Source organism: Aythya ferina (assembly GCF_964211825.1).
Source record: "Aythya ferina genome assembly, chromosome: 7".
Classification (NCBI taxonomy): Eukaryota; Metazoa; Chordata; class Aves; order Anseriformes; family Anatidae; genus Aythya; species Aythya ferina.
In genome coordinates, this window is record NC_140302.1 from 5,348,338 (window position 1) to 5,361,757 (window position 13,420).

The 13,420-nt window shown below is 57.6% G+C and overlaps 1 protein-coding gene across 2 annotated transcripts in view; it reads right to left on the bottom strand.

Moving 5' to 3' along the window:
* The window catches only part of UNC5B (unc-5 netrin receptor B), a 37,591-nt gene extending 24,613 nt beyond the window's left edge, over positions 1–12,978 (bottom strand). Inside the window, exon 1 of one of the 2 annotated variants that reach the window (XM_084525096.1) lies at positions 12,812–12,978. In XM_084525096.1, the coding sequence (XP_084381222.1) occupies positions 12,812–12,842 (31 nt within the window). In that variant the 5' untranslated portion in view covers positions 12,843–12,978. Of the gene's footprint in view, positions 1–10,520; positions 10,672–12,811 lie in introns of those variants that run through there. The other variant, XM_084525097.1, reaches the window with a different exon arrangement.
* Positions 12,979–13,420: the final 442 nt, after the last annotated feature.

Below are 13,420 nucleotides of genomic sequence, written 5' to 3' on the forward strand. Positions count from 1 at the left end.
CAGGAATTTGGAGCAGGGAGGGAAGGAGAGGAAGAAAAAGACAAGCCAAGGCATTGGGTTTCTGCCTGCTGTGCCCCAATTCTGCGGGAAGCCCTGCTCAGCCCACGGTGGCCATCCCGGTGCCAGCGCTCTTCCACGTCCCAGCCTGGTGGCACCTGCAGACCCCACTCGCTGCACCCTCTCGGGAAGGGGAGACCCGAAAAAACAGGCAGAAAACAACCCCAAAAGGGGTTTTCCCCCACGCCTGCCAGGGCAGAGGCGGCGGAGGCAGCGGTGCAAGCCGGCGCAAGCCCCACGTGGGCACGAGGAGAGCTCCGGGTGCAGACGTGAGGCACCAAAAGCAAGACCTGGAGCAGCACCAGGAGACGAGCGACCGCTAAATCCCAATGCTCTCAGCTCTGCCCCTGCCCTCCACGACCAGGGCGTGATGCTCCAACACCCCGAAAAAGCCACGAGGGGTTGTTCCTGTAAGCAAATATTGCTCACCAGCCTTGCCCCACGCTCGCAGGAAAGCACCACATGGCACAAGCACGCTCAGCACCCCGTGCCATAGGTACGTGCATCCACAGGCAGCCCAGCTCAAAATCACATACAGCCAGCTCAAAAACCCTCTGCCAGTGCCACCGAACCCCCACAGGAGTTGTACACCATTAAAGGGATATTTAAAATCACTAATAAGGGGCTGATGAAGTTTGGGAGCTGCCGACACCAGCCATATGCCTCCGACACGCACGATGCAGTCGGTGCGGCGGCAGCGCAACTGCAGGTACCAGCTCGCCTAATTAACCAGCAGAAGAAAGCCTCATTTAAAACAAAGCTCTTATTTATTTGCTGACAGTAGCAGAGCAATTCCCTCCAGCACGACGTGAAAGCAAACACGCTGTCCTCAAAATAAACCGCCCCGGGCTTTTTAATTTCGCCCTTCCACAAGTGTTCCCTGGCTTGTCTTTGGGAAGGGAGAAACCACCCGAGGTGGAGCCAGCCTGCAGCCCCCATTAGCATGGCAGAGGGCTTGCAGAGCCGGCTCGTCACCCCCTCACCAAGGCAAAAATGCAAGCACATGCTAAAAAAGTGTCCTTCAGAGCGTCCCCCCGGCGCTGCCACCCTCCTGCAGGTGCCCACGGGACGGGGATGCTGCCGGTGCTGGTCCCCGAAGCCCTCCTGGCCACAGGAAGGGAGCAGAGGGCCGCCGTGCTTTTATTTAGCATCTTTATTTCTCCAAGTGCTTTAAATAGATATGGATTGACTCTCAGCTCTGGTTATTGCAGCTTGAAAGGGGAGCTGCAGGCACTTTGATTGATGAACACGAGGCTGCTCCTCGGCGTCCAAAGCCACCCGGAGCCTCCTCCTGCCTCAACAGCTGCCGGGTGCCCTGCATCCCCCTCCCGGTAAGGGCACGAGGATGGCAGCACCATGCAGGCGTTTGCCCTCCTGTGCTATGATTTTGGGTAAAGGCTGCTCCAGGAGTGCCACAGCCAGCGTGGTGACCCGTGGTGGAGACCCCCAGCACCCCAAAAAAGGACGGGGACCAGCCCGTAGGGAGACGGTGGCTCCGCATCCCCCATCCATCACTCCCAGCCACCTCTGTGGCCAAGCCCAGGCTACCAGCGAGCCAGACCTTCCTTCCTTCCCCTGCCACCTTCCCCGCTCGCTCTGAGCTCACCCCGATCACCAGGTTCTCTTTTCCTAGCTGCAAACCCAGCCAGCGACTTACAAATTCATGGCAACGGGGAGAGACGGTGCGAGATTTTACGGACAGTGCTGGCTCTGGGACATGCATTTTTCTTCACAGCAATGAAAAGTAATTCCTTTCGGTTAAGGGGTAAGTAAAATCACACCGGGAAGCCGCAGGTAAATCTATTGCAGCGACCCTGAGCAGGCGCTTCCCCAGGGCTTCGAGGCAGCAAACTTATCAGGCAGCGGGCTGATAGCACGTCCAGGCTGAACCATAAGTCTTGAGCGCATGAAAGGTATTCCTAACTGCACGCTGGGTTAGCAGGGGAGGGAAAAAAAAGGTGGAGAAGGCACAGAGGGGGCAGAGAACGGAGACGGGGCACGACTGGGGCTGGGTGTTGCTGCCACCAGGGGATACCTCCAGATGGACGCTGCTACACCCTGCAGGTCTGGTTCATCCCTCCTTCAAAAAAAAAAAAACAAAAAAAAAAACACCCAACATTTCTTTGCATGAGTGCAAGGGTCACCACTCCGTCCCCAAAGCCACCGCCTCCCCGTGCGGCGTGCGGTTGGAGCCCCAAAAGGGCATCGCGTCACATCCAACCACATCCAGGTCCCTGTTGTTTCTTCTTTTGTAGCCACGGGAAGAAAGGGCTGCTCTGTAATCATCCCTCCGCTGGCTCCCGTGCTGCTTTCGGCAGCAACCAGGGCACCGCAGGGCTGCTTTCATGTGGCAAGGGCAGCTTCCAAGCAGTGCCACCACAGCGAAATTAAAGCCCCGCTCGCAGTCTCGCTCGTTCCCGGAGGCAGCCTGCTTGCCTCGGACCTGATCTCCCTTCCAAAAGCCTGCAGTACGGCGAGCTGACCACCTTGCTTTCTAAATAGGCACTCAGGAAATTTAAACTGCCCCGAAAATAATGCCTAATGCCTCTTTCTGACGAGAGGAGCAGCTCTCACCGATGTCCTTTTGGCGAATGCTCTGCATTTCTTGCTCCACTTCACCCGTGTGTGAACACAATTCTCCCCCAAAATGGGGAGCAGACCAGCTCCAGACCGGGACTCGCTAACAAACCCGCACATTTTCTCTTCACCAATGCTTCTTCATAGCTTTGGTTTACTGTTCAGTCCAAAATTATTGAGGTTTTCCCCTCCTTCCCTGCAAAACTTAGTAACGTGAGCTCACCGACACAGAGACGGAGACCAAAACGTCCCGCAGCCAGCAGTGACCTCAGCCACGAAACATCACAAGGGGCAGCTTCAAAACAGATTTTATGGAGATTTTTTTTTTTTAAATTCGGAAGCAATGCCATCCCTCTGCGTGCACTTTATCCAGAATAAGCACCCCGATTCTGGAGGAAAACACGCTTTGCTTCCCCAAAAGCCCCCCTCCCAGCACCCCGCGCTAACGCCTCCCAGCACCCTGACAGCTCTTCCCTCCCAATCTGGATTCTTTTAGGAAGCCAGGCTAAAAACAGAAACCTCCCCCCCAAAGCCAACAAACAGAAAATAACCCAGACAGAAAAATAAATACTTTCTTGGGCACAGCAGCTCCTCTCAGACCGCGGTGCCCCGGGGTCCCTTTGGGGAGGGCTGGAGCATCGGCAGCGCCTCGCCTCCGTCTCCTCCCTCACCCCATGGGGAGCGGGGTCCCCACGGGCTGGAGCAGATGGTTTCCAAGCTGACAGGTTGCAAACAGCTCCAGCGAGCCGCTCGGGGGATCGGATATTGTCTCCGTGCCTCTAGGTTTTGGAAGGGAAGATCCCTCCCAGCTAACAGCTCGGCTGCTGCCCTCCCCGGGTCTCACATCCTTCCTCAAAGCACCTCCACCGAGCTCCAACAACTCTCCGAGTGCCTGCACATCACTTTTTCCACCCTGCGGAGGGAAAAGCGAATCTTTACACGTGCCCACCCCTTACGCAGCTGGAACGAGGCCGTTCGGACACAAAAACAACACCAAGTTTGCTTTTCCAGCACTCTCCCTGCGCGCGTTTTGAGGGGATTTCCAGCCCCTTCTCCCCCTTTTTGGGGCCAGTCTGCCAAGGAGCACCAGCCCTCTCGCAGAGGCTCTGAGAAACATCATTCTGGCACAGAGGCATGGTAGAAATTACCACATTCAGGTCAAAACCTTGATATTTTTAGCACATCTGAGGATTTGGGGTTGCAATTTCTCCCCTGAGACTGAAGCTCCCTTCAAGACAAACCTTCACTGTCTTCAGGGAAGGGAGGATGAGGTCATGGGAAGTTTTCTTTGGTGGAGGAGAGAAGGGGATGGGGAAATTGTTTCAAAGCCTGAAGAAAACTCTCAAACCTGCACTGCTCCTTCGGCAGGGCAGGTATGGAGAGGAGGGACCTGGAAGGAGGTGGAGTGAGGTTTTTTTCCCTGTAGGATTTCACAGCAGCTCCCAGCTGTGCCCCCAGAAGGTGGCAAGACATCCCAGAGATGGAGAGGAGGCAGCTGGACCCTGAACCTTCCTCTCTTGCCTTCTCATCAATGCACAGAAGCCACGAGCCCAGGACAACTTGGAGAAGCTTCTTCCCATCATCGGCACCACTCATTTATGGGATCTTCAGGATTTGGGACCAGCACCGAACACAGGGGCCAGCAGTGACACCTCAGAGCCCCGGCAGGGACGCAGCTCCTCTCTGAGCAGCTTCTGACTCTTTTAATTCTCCCTCCAGCCTCGCTGCATCCCACCGGGCCGCGGAAGGCCACCGAGCTGCGCGGCTCCGGCTCCTTTTGTTCCCCTGCCGTTTGCAGCCCTGCAACTCGAGCCTGGCAGAAAACATGTGGTTTGCATTCTCTCCCCTCTACTTTCCGCAGCCTTCCCCCTCTGGAAGCAACGAGCCATTCCTCTCGCGGGGAGGAAATCGCAGGCATACCTCTCTGAAGATGGAGAGGCTGCAGCGAGAGCCCCGCGCTGTGCCCGCCTCGTGCGGCCGCGAGGGATGCACCGTGCGCCCAAAGAGATGGACAGGCAAAGATGTGTCCTTTGGGGAGAGAAGGGGGAAGGCAGAGAGGGTGTGTGGGGCAAGGAGAGGCTCCAGGCCACCAAAAAGCCACCCAGATGCAGACCTTGAGCCCTGTCCCCTCGTACGAGCAGGGGAAAGCCAGGAAGAGCAGTGATCCCGTTGGATGGGTGCATCGCCGCGTGCCCAAAGCCTGCTCCATTTCTATATATATATATATATATATTTTTTTTTTTTTTTCCCCCTGCAGCACAGGATCAGGAAGCCTGACGCTTTCTCAGAGCCAAGCACCGATGGATTTCACTTAGAGGGTATTACAGAGCCGGGCTGACAGCTCAGCACGCTGTGTCCCCGACCGCTTGGCGCCCCGCATCCGTGCAGATCGGCCGGGACCCCGGCTGCGGAGCCGGCGCGTGGGATTTTCCAGCCCCGGCAGGACCGGCCCCAGCACGCCCCAGCCTCGGTGTTTTTGCTGCAAACTCCAAAGGAACCTGCCCATTTCGCCCCGCTTTGCATAACCAGTTTATCCCAGTGTTTGTTTTAAAAACTTCGGCTCCTGTTAGTCACTGCTCAGAGCAAACCGACCCAGCCCTATCGCCAGCTTTTGGAGCTCGCTTTTCCAGCTCTGGGCAGAGCCAAGGTTTTTATGTTGTTGTATAAATTTTAGGGCCTGAAATATGTGCCTCCGTACCTCGTTTTACACAGACCCGTTGCGGCCGCTGCCCCGGTTATTTTTGAAGTCGCTCTCTGCAGGTTACAACACGGTAGCTGGAGCACCCAACACCCAGGGAAGGGATTAAAAAACGCCTTCAACCCAAAGCTGGCATCCCGAGGCTATCACAACACGGTACTTTTAGCATTCAAAGCCTACACAAAAAAGCCTTTCTTGCTTCTCCCCAGCAGAGCGCAGACTGTCCGTTCACCAGCAGAAATTCACCCAGCACCGGCACACGTGGAAAAAAACGGGGAGTTTCACAGCCTCTGGTGCTCAGCCATCCCTCCACACCACCACGTTTTCTGGTGGCACGCAGCAAAATGCAGGGTTTTCAAGCTTTCCTTGCTTTGTTCCAAAAGGAGAAACCTTCCAAATACCATTCCAGCACAAGCACGGGGTGGCAGCACCCAGAAGGGCGACGGCGAGGTCTCCACGGGGGCTTGCGGCTTCCACGCGGCGTTGGGTTGGATCCATTTTGCTCCCGAGTGACCACGAAAATACATCCTGCCCCTCACCGACGGGGAGGGCAGGGGAAGGCTCTACACCCTTTGAACATGCCTGCAGAAGTCACTCTTTGGCATAAAGCACGTGGGATGGGGGAGAGGCACTCGGAGGGCTTCGTCTGCTGTGGGGTGCAGACATGGCACCGGCGATGACCCAACCCCAAACCTCTGCGCTGAGGCCAGGAGCAGACAGCACCACCCCAATGCACCCCAGGCGTGTCCCTCCTCCTGTTTTAAATCCGTCCCGAGGAGCCCCTGGGCTCCCTAAGCTCCTGCCCAAGGAAAGCTCCCACGCCACCCGAGGCATCGCAACCCCTTTCATCGCCGCCCACATCCACCCCCACCAGCCGCCCGGCCGGGAAGCCCGGTTCTTGTCCTACAACATCTCCTCCTCCTCCCACCCAGGTTGCAGGACGAGCATTTGCAGGCTGCCAGGCAGCGACAAGGGGGTCACTGGGGATAATTTCCAGGCTGGCAGCTTCCAGGGAGGAGAAATGCGCCGCAGACGCCTCACCAGGTGCCAGCAGGGTGGAGAAGAGCTCGCTGATCTCCCTCGCATCGTTTAACAAGTCACCGTGTCAGTCCCCATAAAACTTTAATGGGGAGGGATGCTTGATGGGAAGCAGCGCCGTGACTTCCACGAGCCATCCCTGCCCGCTCAGAACCCCCTCTGGTCCTCATTTTAGCAAAGCAAATCCTACTCAGGCGCAGCTACATCGAGGGGTGCTGGATCCACCCCTCCGGTGAGCAAAAGCATCCCCAAGTGGTCCTCCACCTGTCTTCAGTAACATCAACGCCAACTACATTTCTCCAGCTATCCAAAAGGGGATTTTTACTCTTTCAAACAACATAAACCCATAAAAAAAAAAAACAAACATAAAGCTCAAGGATGCTGCCCACAGCATCGCTCCCAAAGGACCACAAAGCTCATCACACCCAGAGGTCCTCACCTCTCCTCCAAACTGCTGCAGCTCGCTCCACACACATTTAACACCCCAAAATGAGATTTTCCACGCTCTTTCAAAGGAAAACAATTGCTCGGCTTCAGGCTTGGCAAGAAGGGGAGGCGAGGTGACCCAAGGGACCCGCACAGAGCCATACCAGCAGGACCATCAGCAAGCAGGAGAGGTGCCAGGACCCAGCTTTGTGTCCGGTTGGGTGAGGGTTTGGTAATGCCTGGGGACAGCCCATGCTTGGAGGCAGGGCAGGCAATCTAGCCCCTTTTTCCCAGCCATGCTGGGGCAGAAAATGGGGGCAATCCCTTTTTCTTGCTCCATAACAGAAGCTAAAGCACCTCTCCAAGCTACGAGGAAGCAAAGTGGCTCCAAACATTTGCTTCTCAAATCCCAGGGGGATTATCCCAGCCCCATCCAGCCAGGGCGAGCCCCGCTCCGCCTCCCCATCAATATTCCAATCCACACAAATCCCGGTCCTGAGATTTTGGGCTCCGTTTGGGGCTGCTGGAGGAGGCAGCCCTGATGTGCAGCTCTCCATCACACCCCTCCGAGCCTCCCCAGCGGGCTTGGGGAGCTGCTAATTCCTCCTCCCCGCGGCAAGGCAACAGCACCCCAAAACCCAGAGGGTCTCGGAGAAGACCCAGCCCGGAGCAGGGGGGTCCCTTGGAGCGGGGAGGGACTCGCAGGAGATGAAAGCCAGCATGCAGGACACGCCAGAGCAAGCCCCGTGCTAAATAATCCCTGCTTCCCAAGCAGTGCTTCACGCTGCCTTTCCCAGCCCAACTCATGGTCGATGTTGGGGTTCACGCTGCCCTTCCCCCCCCTCCAAGGGCACCCCGATGGTGCCTTGCCAACCTCCCGCTCCCAACTCCCCAGATATTTTTTTTTCTTTTCCTTTTTAAGCTCAAAACAAAGAGCAGAGACAAAAATCCCCCGAAAAGCCCAAGCTCAGCAAAGCCGCGGCTGCTCCCAGCCCGGCGGTTTCGGAGGAGGAGAGGGCTGCTCGCGCTTCCCCGCCGCGCTCCCAAGGAGCAGGTCCGGGGCTGCCAGCCCAGCGCATTCCTGTGCCGTGAGTCAGGGCTCCGAAAAACCAGGAGGCTTCAAAAATAATCCTGGCGCGGCCGGGATGCTTCACTCGCCTCCTACCACGGCCCCGGCTCCCTGCACAGGACCAAAATTCGGACAAAACCCTCGGGGACAGCATCGCCCCCCAAGCTGGGGCTCCAGCACACGAGTAGAAGCCAAGCCCAGCTCCGAAACAGCCTCAGTTGTAAAATGCCAAGTGCCATACAAGCCTGGGGACAGCGAGGTGGATTTTTGGGGTTTTCTTCCCCAAAGCTGTGCGTTAATGCGAGCCCTCAGCGGGTCAGGATTTGTTTTTTCCAGCTGGATCCGAGGAGCCACATCACCCCAAAGTGCTCCATTCACCCCTCCTGCAGTGCCACAAGGGGAAAGAGCTCTGGGTTTGGGGTGAAGCATCCCACACAGCATCTCTCGAGGTCCCTTCGTACCAGCAGGGACAGGATTTTCACACCACCAGCCCCAGATTCCCAGCACCCCTAGTGCAAGGGCCCACCCCAAGCGCTGACTCACAAGCAGGGCTGGCTTGCACAATACGAGCGATTACAGCAAATTACAGCTCGGCACGGCGAGGCACACCAAAAAGCAGAGGCGACGGGCCTCGAAAGGCCACAGGGCAGCCGGTGGCACCAGCAGGAGCAGCCACCTCTGTCCAAAAGGGCGAGGAAAGCGAGACGCGGGTGGGAGCACAGCACAGGGGAACACTTCCCCTCTTATTAGCATTGCTAAATCCCGGGGAATACAAGTGAATAAGGCCCAGCAGGGACCTGGGGCTTTATGGCCCTGATGCCTGCTGTAATGAACTCCTCCAGACTCCATCGAGCCCTTCCGCCCGCACCTCGCCGCCCCGCGCTTCCTGCCGGCACCGGGCACCCGCAGGACCCGCAGGAGCTCAAGGACACGGCTGTCCTCCAGCTCCTGGGACATCAGGATGGAGAGCAACAGGTCCCAGGCTGCTCCCCTGCCACCCGTGGGGACGATTCTGTGGTCACAGGACCAGCACTGTCACCAATCCCCCGCTCCCCGTCTCCCCAGGTGTTGGAACCCCAAGGAGATCCCAAGCAGACCCCAATCTCCCCAGATATTTGGGACAGAAGAGGGGCAGGAGGGCGGCCTGCCCACCATGCAGACATCCCTACTGCACCCCACAGCACCCCCGTTGTCCTGGGTGTTTTAACCCAGGCTCTGCAGCAGGCACAGAGCAGCTGAAGGGAAAGGAGAGCCAACTTTCTGCGATCCCGTACGGGCACGCCGGGAAGCTCCCCGCATCCCCCTGGTCAGGCTCAACTCGTTTTTCCTTCCTCCTTCCCTCCCTCTCATCTCGCGGGCATGCAAAAGCCAAGAGCAAGGAGCCAGGCAGGGGGGTGCTGATGTCCCCCCCGTGCCCCCAGCAGCCACCGAGCCCCCCCAACCCCTCGGCCTGTCCGCAAGGGAGAGGATTGCCCTGCACCGCCACGTCCAGGCCCCCGGAGATGCCAGAGGCACAACCGGGTAGGTTCTGCACGGCGGGGGCGGACAAAGAAAAAAAAAATAATAATAAATAATAATCTGATTAAACTCCCTCCCCAAAATTCCTCGTCGCCTTAATTAGGCTTCAGAAAGGAAGGCTGGGCTCATTTTCCTAGAAAAGCAGCTTGGCAGGGGACGCTTTCAGCGAGCAGCCAGGAGCCAGCGGGATGCTCTCCCTGTAAGTTTCCCCCAGGATTACGACCGTGCCCAGGGCAGGAGGGTCCCGCACGTATGGCTACAGCCTCCCCAGCCTCCAACTTTTCGGGATGCCACATCCGAGCACCAGGGGATGACTTTCTGCATCTGGACAGGGAGGAGAAACCCGCTGCCGCAGGACGGAGCGGTGTCCGAGGTGTCGTTTGTGGGGAAAAGGGGGGGGCGTAAATAATTCCGATATATTTTTACAGCACGAGGCTGAACTGGATGATGGTGGGAGCCCCAACGCGAGCGGGCAGCGGGAGGGCCGTGCTTCTGTTTATTTTCTCGTCCGTGGCAGGGATTACGACGGAAGGGCAGGATTTTAAGAGCATCTCAATCACAGGATTCGGCGCCGCACAGGAAACTTTGAAGAGCCATAGCGGAAAATAAATAAATAAATAAATAAGAAAAAAAAAGATCGCCGAGCTGCCCGGCCACCCAGAGCTGGGTTTTTAGAAGAACGCAGATAAAAAAAATAAAAAAAATAAAAAAATGAAAATATCCAGCCTGAGTAATTACTTATTTGACCCGCTGGGAAATTACAGCCCACGGTGTTATAAACAGGGATGGGTTTGTTTTGCTCTTCCCAGACGGCAAGGGGAAAAAAAAAAGAAAGGAAAAAAAATAAAGAAATAAAACGGCGCAGTAAAACCAAAAGCAGAAAACCGAGAGGCAAGGGGGGGGGGGGGGGGACGGGGACGACAGAGGAGCAGCCCCGAGCCCTTCCCGGGGCTCCCCAGCCCCGGGGTGCAAGGGGGGGTCCGAGGAAGGGATGCTCAGTGCCCCCCGTTTCTCATCCTTTTCACCCCAAAAAAAGGAGTGGGGGAAGGCGCAGCCCTCCGCGCTCCGCCAAGGGGATGCGCCCTCCCCAAAAAACTTCCCCTCACCCCAAAAAATAGCCTAAAAAACCCAACTTACCTGCGGCGGCCAGCGCCCAGCGGCGGTGCAGGAGGAAGAGGAGGAGGAGGAGGATGATGAAGATGCGGCGGGGGGGTCCCGGGGGCTGCATGGCGGAGCGCAGCGCCCAGCGCACAGCCGCCCTGCGCGCCCGCCTCGCCGCTCTGCCGGGCTGCCCGGAGCCGGGAGGGGCGGGCAGGGGGCGGGAGGGGGCGGGAGGGGGAGGGCCATGGGAGGGGCTTAACCCCGCCACCACCCTCCCACGACCCCCTCTTTGCCCCCCCAGCAGCCTGCGATGAGCTGCTCCCAGCCTCAGCCCCCCCTTCCCTCTCCAAGGGTGCTGAAACCCACTCCAAATTTTGTGGTTTTTTTTTTTTTTTTAAGTAGAGATTTTGCTGCACGGGGCCCTGATTTTTTATTTATTTTTTATTTTTTTTGCCCCCCCCGCCCCAGCTCCTAGAGCCACGAGGAGGCAGGGTAGAAGAATTCAGGTGGAAGGGACCCGCGAAGTGGCCACCCCCAGCACCCCGACCGCTCCAAAAATATATATAAAATTAAAAAAAAAACGCACAGGGGAGGTGCCCTGCGAGCCCCTCCTCGGTACCTGGGAGCCCCCCCTCTTGCCAAACCCGAGTTTATGGGTTTGCAAACTTCTCCGGGCGAGGGTTTGGGGGATGTGAGCCCTTCCCTGCGGCGGAACCAGGGGGGGCTGCAAGGAGGGTGCGAGGCGCAGGGGGGCAGCAGGAACCGCGCTGCGCGGGGAGAGGGAGGGAGGGACGGAGCTGCTGAGCGGGTTTCACTGCCGGCAGCCGCAAGGTTTAGGGGCTGGGGGGAGAAGGGACCCTGGCAGGCAGGAATTACAGCGGCCAGGGCTGGGGTTTGGCACCGGCACCCTCCAGGATGGAGGCTGGCACCCTAGGGGGGTGGCACCCATAGGGTGGCACCCATAGGGTGGGACCCGGCGGTGCATCCCCTGCCCCGCAGCCCTCCATCCCCTATATTCAGAGCCAGGCAACGTGCTGGAAAAGTCTGGGGAGTGACACCAAAATCTCCTTTGCCAGCTGCTATCACCATAAAAGCCCCGAATCTGGCTCGCCTGGCGGGGGCTGGGACGCACACGGGGTTAAACTCGGTGGCGTTGAAGTCATCGTCTGGTATTCAAAATATGAATTAAAGCGATGCAAATTAATGGGTAGCCGACCGCTCTTTCGCAACCGTAGGAAAAAATACGGCCAGGCAAACTTATCATTAAGGCACGAGGGCTGTTTTCCCTCCCAGGTGTTTGCCTGCTGCCCCTGCTTTGCCTCGAAATCCTCAGCCCCAGCCCCAGCGCTCCCAGCAGGTCCTGGGGTGCGACGAGCTGCTCGGGTCTCAGGAGCAGCGGGCCCATGTAACAGCATCAGCACCGTGGAGCAGGTGCAGAGGCGGTGATAATTCCCCATTTCTCCCGTCGCAGGAACGAGGAGTGCCCAAATCTCGTTAGTGGGCCGCGGATTTAAGGACAAACAAAAGGCAGCGCTTCGCCCGCACCGCCCGTGATCGAATTAGGGACCTCGTTGCCACGGGGTGCTATGGAGACCTCCAGCCTGAACGGGCCCCAGAAAGCATTTAGGCACCCTGGAGGGGCACGGGGCTGTCACGGGGCGTTAAACGTGATGGAGGGGTCACCCCAGGGAGCCCTAGGCCTGGGGCAGACATCAGGCCAGCCTGCCATCCCCAGCCAGGGATGCCTGCGAGGGAAATATACACCATCATCACCTAGATAACCACAGAGAGGGTTTTTTTGGAAGGGGCCCTAAAGGTCCCCTAATTCCAACCCCCTCCCGCTGGGTCAGGTTGTCCAAAACCCCATCCAGCCTGGCCTCAAGCACGTCCAGGGATGGGAATAAGCCGTTCCCAAATGCTCTTGAGGGCAAGAAGGAGATTGCTGGACCTCAGACATGCCCAGGATGGGCAGAGAGGGGCACAGCGGGCACCAGGGTGGACAGGGGGACACCCAGCTCCGTGCATTGCAGAGGTGCGAGCAGCCCCAGCGAGCCAGGAGCTCCACGTGCAACGGATCTGCACCGAGGGCTGAGCCAAAATTTCCCCCGTCAGCTGGGGTTGTCACCCGTGGCTGCCCTCGTGGGGGACTCGGTGGCACCGGGTGGGCTCCCGCAGCTTCAGGAGGAGCAGGGGGAGCCAAACATCCCCCCCGTCCGCAGGGCACCAGCGTGTGGTCTCCATCCAGCATGTCAGCTCAATAATTTATCGTCCAGGAGGTGCAATCACTATCCATAATTCACGAGCAGTAATGTTCTACAAGTTCAAACCTGCAGTTTGGCTCCCCGGACTGCTCGCCATCTTCACGTCCCAAATGGCATTTCTTCCCAAAAGGCAGTGGCTGGCTCTAGGCGCACTCAACAGCAAGGGGCACCCCAAAAATGGCAGGTTTTGGGGCTGTGGCCATCTGTCCCAAGGGCTGCATCGCTGCTGCTCTCTGAAATGATAAAGAAGTCTTGTTTTTTCGGTCTGGAAGGCTGATAAGCAGGTTGTGATGACACAGGAGCATCCCCAGCGCCGCGGAGGCCAGGCAGACCTCCAGCAGGTGGGGAAGGCCGAGAGGTGAGAGGCTGAGTTTTTGGATTAGGGGGGAGAAGAGCCTCTCAGTGCTCTGCAAACTCTGCCCGGCAGACGTACAGCGTGGTGAGGCGGAGCACGCCGGAGCTCCCTAACTCCCGGGGGAGATGTTTATTAACTCGTCAAAATACAGCGCCTGCTGTTGCCAGCAAGAAGCTAGAACAGCAAAAAAAAAAAAAAAAAAAAAAGGAGAAAACGGAAAAAAGGGAGGGAAAAAGGAAGCCAAGAGACATCAAAATAAATAAATGAATGGACCATCAGTTGCTTTGCTTGGCAGAAGATGATCCGTGGAGATGCTCTGT